Here is a 7,143-nt window from a genome sequence, read left to right on the forward strand (position 1 = left end):
CAGTGATGACTGCTGTATCCATATTTTAACTATTTAACCTATTATGTCAGTTTTGTTCACGCATCGTTTTAAATATAATGGAATTTGATGCGACTGTCACACAAGTGAGAGGTTTAGCGCTATCAAACCAGGTTCAATCCACCATTCCCTACATTTGAGAATGCCTTACCAAGTCAGGAATATGACAGTTGCTGTTCATTCGTTTGATGTCTTTTATCATTTGATTTTGTCATTTGATTAAGGACTTTCCGTTTTGAATTTTCCTCAGAGTTCAGTATTTTTGTGATTTATGTTTTTCTGCTGAGATTATACCACATTTATTAATTGAAAGAGAACTGTACATGTGACAAAACTGCTGACTTATGTCAATAATTGATTTTCATAATCATGACAGCTCACTCGGTTGCTGATATATCGCCATAAAATGTTTTAAAGGTGTAACACAAAAGAGATCTGTGATATCTAATTAGAGAAAATCTATAAACTATTTTCTAGTCTAGAAAATTACTTTTGATGTAATTTATATGTATAAATTAATTTAACGGGGAAAAAAGCGTATGGCAATTGAGTAAGATAAGAGGATTCGAGTTGTTCTACATGACGAGGTGTGTAACATTACTACAATGTAATTAAATACTAACCTTATTAGTTCTTCTTATATTTGGCAATTCTCTATAGTATTCCTTTGTCTACATCTTCATATTTTGTATTCAAACAGTGAAGTTCCACCCTACGCATCTTACATGTGTTCATGTTGTAGGATAAGTCAATGTCAGATTTGTTTTGGCTGATAGATAGTCAATTGTATAGACAACAAAAGGAGCATAACGTGTGGAAACAAACAGACATATTATAACACCAAAATGAAATAATTTTTTTGATTGATATTTTGATTGGTTTCGTGCTTGAGTTTTCTTTCGTAATGTTTTGTAATAATTATAGAGGCGAATATACTAAAATGACATTCATATTGAAAAATTTTAAATAATTTGAAAAAAAAAACAACAGAAAACGACATAAACATGATAAAGAAAAACAACAGTATACAAAACACAACACAAAATTTAAATAGAGCAACACCAACCCAACTAAAACTAGGGAAACATCAGGTGCTATGGAAGGTTAGTAGATGTAAGCAGTGTTTTGCAAACACATTTTTGTCATTTTGTCGATTTGTTTTGAGGGAAGGGTGCTATGGTGTTTTCAGTTGGTCTTCGACCTATGAGTTGTATATCCCTTAAGTATCTTCAGTCTCTTGTTAATCAGGTGCATACGTTTTCTTGTATCTCTTTGGTCTTTATTGAACAAAAATTTGAAGAAAAAACCAGTCAATTGTGAAATAGAAAAATACTACTTGCATATCAACATTATTTGTAAAATAGTTATATTGATACAGAAACTATAGCTCTGTCATGATGCTGAAAAAATACCATATAGCATGCATTATACATTTTGTATTATCGATTGTATTGTGACCAACAATAACGAATTGGTTTGTAAATTATCTTTGAAACATTATACATGTTATCCTTAGCAGATATCTGTTAACAAGAATGTTTTAATGCGAAATTTTCTACGATATTTCTAAAAAAAAAATTCGTTTCTTTAGATCTGATGGATATATAGAGGTGCAGAGAAGCAATCCGGTATTTACAGAACCATATTCTACTTTGCAGTCTCAGCCGGGTATGTGCTTTTAAAAAAACACAATCATAGCTGAATATTGATTTCACAATAAAAAAAGAATGAAAGATCATTTCCCTAGTTTATTTCTGTCTAAATTGAGTATACAGGCCTCGCATTGACACTCTTATAAAAGGATTAGTTTAAAGTTCTCTAAATTGCAGAATATGTAACGACATTAGACATGCAATCATTTTTTCTTTTGCACATGACTAATTATTCTGTGTTTATTGCATAGTCCAGCATTCGCTTGTCAGAAAATGTAATATACAGTCATACGAAAAAGCATTAAATGGAACACAGTGTTTTATACATCTATAACATTTACTTTACAAGTCTAAAACTTTGCGTTATTCATTTAAATACAAGTAGAACAAATTAAGCTAAGCAATATATACATGATTCAATTTCAATTTACAGAATCACGACCTCTTCAAGAGCCAAGGTAATTATGAAAATGTTCACATTTTACCGTACCACCATGTTGTGATTTGTAGGTACATGTACCAAGTAAATGAATGAATTTCCCATATTCATGCTGAAAATTTGAATCTGATTAAAGATAGTTTTATCATCTGATCAAAATAGTTTGAATGGGTTAACTAAATTTCGCAAACTTTGAGTAGATAGAGTATACATATTTTGAAATTTACTAAATACTAAGCATTTCCTAGTCCTGGTAAATATTACTTTTTCTTTAGTCGGCAAAACTTTTCAGGATTTCATCTTCAAAAGACTCATTCGTGACGCTAGAAAAAAAATTATGAAAATAAAAAAAGTCAAGAGAGTACGAAGTTGAAAAGCATTGAGGACATGAAATACCAAAAGGTTTTGAGGAATACAATATTATATGCCGGGTATCTTACATTGGGTTCTTTTTTTTTTATCCAATTACAAATGAACTGAATCAACTTGGGATATAAATATCATGGTTCTGAATAATTAACTTCAACACGTTAAAGTCATAAGAAACCTCAAATCAAAAAAAAATTAATGCATATGATTTTTATAACTCAATGGATAGTTTTCATTATAAAACTTATGTACATATACTTTTTTCTGAAGAAAATTCTTCAATTTATTCATATTTAGAAGAAGTTTACTTTATTTGAATAGCTTCCTTCCAGCAAGCTATTCCCCGACATATTTTCCGTATGCAAGGTGACCTCAGTGTGACCCATCTCGTAAAAATCCGGTGACCACAATACGCATGGATGTCCTTAAAATAAACTATTATCTGAATTTACATGTTAAACACGTGCTCAATTTCCATGCTTTTTTGTTTATTTTTCGTCAATTGTTGACAAACAGGTGACAATCGTTAAACTTCGGCTTCAAAACACGAACTTTAATTACCTGCCATATTTTCACAACAACACTGACCGATTGAGAAAAAAAATTGACAATTATACGAAATTTACACGAAAAAAATGATAAATTCGAGCACAGAAGACGAAGTTTAGGATGTTTGTATGCATTAGTTCAAGAATTGGAAGAACATTATTTTTCACCGGTCACTCGTTTCTTATGACTTTAAAGACCAGAAGTATTTGATATTAACACTAACAAAGTTTTGAAGATTTGAGTAGATTTTTCTAGCATTACAAATTTTGTAGATTTTGTTTGTTAGTAGCGTTTCATATTTTATCATATTGTGAAGTTTACAACACCTTTCAATCAAATGACATCCCAAATTCAAGAATAAAGGATATCAGTTTAAGAAACTATGGGGTATCGTAATGCCTTCGGCAATGAAAAAATCTCAAACCGCATCGTAAACTACATATGAAAGGCCCTTACATAAGAGAATGTGAAACATTGCAAATGAAAAATCAAAGGCCTGATTTTTGACAAAACAATAAAAAAACAAAACCAATACGACATAGGGCAACCATCAAATACATCTGAACTACAGGCTCCTTTAATGGGTTTTGAACATGTTTGTGTGCGCTTAACTCTCACGATAACCTATGCAGTGGTTTTAACCATATAGCAATTTGTATCTATTCGGATTGAAATTTGTTTTCAAAACTTAAACACTAATTTGGCATGTGTTGCACGAAATCTATTTGGTTGACCTTATTATCTTCTTTCTTCTTTTCCGATATTTTTCCTCGATATTAAAACGCATACATTATATAGAGAATAATACATGGCAAAATCCGTATCATATGTCGTATCATCCCGAGACACCTTGGGCTGATATTGGTCGAGGGTGATACGGCATGTGATACGTATTTTGCCATGTTTTATGCGCTTTACTATATATTTCAACAGAAGAGTATTATATTATATGAACTTTTTTCTGATCCATAGCACTGGGTTACCTTCAGTTCTACTTTTGTCTTGTTTCAATTACTTATCTGAAGCACCTAGGTTACCTTACAATTTGCGTGCTGTTGTTTTAAAAATATTCTGTTTATTATTATAATTTTTTGTGTTTTGTATTTTTTATAGTTCCATTTAGTGTGCCACAAAATATGAAAAATTGACGTTCGTGACGTCACATACCAATCAATGACGTCATTCAATAAATTGCGTCACGCCCGAATGACCGTTCTATTGGACCTATTTTGAGGAAAATTTTTGTTAAGCAAAAAAAAACCCAAAACTTACTTATGTAAAAAAAGAAGTAGGGGTGTGATAAGGGTAGGGATGTGATAAAGGGTATGCGATAAAGGGTAGGGGTGTGATACAGGGTATGCGATAAAGGGTGCGCATCAAATTTGCGCGATATGGATTAAACAGCAGGCTATTTATCAAATATGCAAAACTACTGTATTTACTACTAAACATATGATAAATCTGAATATTAACAGTACTGAAACATATGACGAATGTGGAATAGCACCTGATGTGGATACTTACCAAAGCATTGAAGACGGGTAAGACATTATATGCTTCGAAAACATTTATAGAAGAGACTTTCGGAATACACTTAATACTGTTCTTTGGTATATGACTGAACTTGCATTCATGTTCATAAACTGCATTCTTCATGTTTTACATTTTCGTTTTTATTCAACTGGAATGTTATCTGGTCAACATGAGATGGAAAAGATTTAACTCTGTTGTCAAATTGCAGAAGAAAAATGTATAAAACGTATGATAAGTTCGTTAAGTTACAATAATTGTGGTTTTTGTGTAATTATTGATATTCAATTAAAACACGTGTTTAGGCCATGAGCGCATCTTATGGTTCAAAATACAATACACAAAGTTTCTCTCTCATGAATTTCAAATAACCATATTTGATTTCTTCATCCAACTTGAATAGAAATAACACATTTTCAATTTCGTACGTCCAACTGTTTGATTCGAGATGAGTTTGATGTTGACGGAAGGCGAAACCGGCTTCTCAAATTATAGGCTTAGTATCTTTGAATTATAAAAAGCACGAAACAACCAAAACAAATAACACACCAACCACCAAGACACGAATTGCAAATAAAACATGGTCTAGATGGCTTGATGCATGGTACAGACAAACATGTAATCGGGTTAGATCAGTTGAACCTGCGATTTATCACCCTTTATCAAGCAAAAAAGTATTTTGTTTGGGTAAAACTAACATGCTTATACGACGTCTTTATTTCGCTTTGTAACAAAGCCGTGTTCTAATAACATAAACTATATTTGCCACCTACGCACACACTTAGTGTTTACAGTCTTGTTATTTTCATTGATATTCTAATAAAATAGTTACACATAAAATTTATTCGACATTGTTCTTCAATCTATATATAAATATGATATATTTAACCTTGTAATTAGTTTTTAACTTATTAGATATAAAAATGGAATTTATAACATACTTCATGAGGAGCAAACGGGGACAGCTTATTATTTGAAAAAAATAAAATAACAAAAAATCAGGGAAAACATTAAACGGAAGTCTTTTATCTAGGAACTGTAATGTATTTTTGTACGTTTCGACATATAAATTACCTTATCATGTGTTATGTTACTAGGAATCGAAAAAAATCCTTCATGTCATATGTTAATGACCATTTAAACATGGGTAGGCATTGTGTCCAGTGTAAAATATCGACAAATATAATGCCTACCAATGTTAAAATGAACACAGATCATGACATGGAAGAATTGTTTCTTAAATAACAAAACCTGCACAGTCCGTTGTTCATCAACTTAACAATTTTTTTCTCCTCTGAAACTTCTGGGCCAAATAAAACCAAACTTGGCCTAAATTATTCTTATGATATCTTGTTTAAAATGTATCTGATGTTCATCAACCAAGATGGCCACCATGGCTAATAATAGATCAGGGGGGTAAACTACAGTTTTTTGCTAATATGTCTAAAACTAAAGCATTTACAGCAAATCTGACGGAATGCAAATGCTCAATAGGTCATGTAGGTAAAGATCTATCTGCCCTGAATTTTTCAGACGCATCATACAACCTGTTGTTGGGTTGCTGCATCTGAACTGGTAATTTAAAGAAAATTTTGCAGTTTTTTGTTATTTTCTAGACTATTATAATTGATAGAGATAATTTGTAATCATTTTGGCAAAATTGTTCAACAAAGTAAAATCTACAAATAAGTCATCATGACAAAAATTATCAAATGACCAAATTAAACCAAACTGCCTCAATTTTACTAGAATATTTAGTTTAAAAACTGTATCTGATCAGCCCGCCCATCAACCAAGATAGTGGCCATGGATAAAAATAGATATTGGGGGTAAAATGCAGTTTGGTTTTTATCTCTGAAACTAAAGCATTTAGAGTAAATTTGACATTGGATAAAATTGTTCTTTAGGTCAAGATCTATCTGCCCTGATATTTTCAGACGCATCAAGCAACCTGCTCTTTAAAGCCTCTATTTATTTTTTTTTATTCCCACTTCACATCTACAAAAAGTTAAACTTAACTTCTTCTTAGAACAGTACCTTAATAGATTAAACGTGTGATTTTGAAGACAGGACATACACAGTACTTTCAAATCACATATTACAGGTATAGCACTTATTCCAGTACACATATATAATGCATATGGAGATTACATGTAAATGATTGCAAAGAATCTTTTAACCTTTTTATTTTGATTAATGTTTTATGGAAATCAAAATATATTTTCAGGTCATGAAACGAGGAGTCAGTGAAAGTATGTTTACATAAAGATTGAGCCGTTTGCTGGATCTCTTTAATTTTTGAATTTTATGTATCTCTCTGTATTAAAAGACAATCAGTTTGACAACTATTAAGCCTCTAACATAGTTGAAAAACAAGTGAGGAACAATACTCGGTGTTTTGACATTCCTACCAGTAAAACACCGCAACATTCAAATTCATTCTTTGTCTCCACAATAGTAAATTGGAACCACCTCGACGACACTATTGGTCCCGCCACAAGTGTTAAGAGCTTTAAATCTGCTCTCGCGAAACGTCAGTAAATTGACGGCGCTTTCACTCACGTTGTATAAAAAGCATAATTGGTA

At 31.6% G+C, this 7,143-nt stretch overlaps 1 protein-coding gene across 1 annotated transcript in view; it reads left to right on the forward strand.

The window, feature by feature from the left end:
* Positions 1–6,900, forward strand: part of LOC139523772 (protein turtle homolog B-like) — a 50,090-nt gene extending 43,190 nt beyond the window's left edge. Inside the window, exons 11-14 of the mRNA XM_071318021.1 lie at positions 1,610–1,686; positions 2,104–2,128; positions 4,503–4,568; positions 6,785–6,900. Of these exons, the coding sequence (XP_071174122.1) occupies positions 1,610–1,686; positions 2,104–2,128; positions 4,503–4,568; positions 6,785–6,791 (175 nt within the window). The 3' untranslated portion in view covers positions 6,792–6,900. The remainder of the gene's footprint in view (positions 1–1,609; positions 1,687–2,103; positions 2,129–4,502; positions 4,569–6,784) is intronic.
* Positions 6,901–7,143: the final 243 nt, after the last annotated feature.

This window comes from Mytilus edulis, chromosome 5 (assembly GCF_963676685.1).
Source record: "Mytilus edulis chromosome 5, xbMytEdul2.2, whole genome shotgun sequence".
Classification (NCBI taxonomy): Eukaryota; Metazoa; Mollusca; class Bivalvia; order Mytilida; family Mytilidae; genus Mytilus; species Mytilus edulis.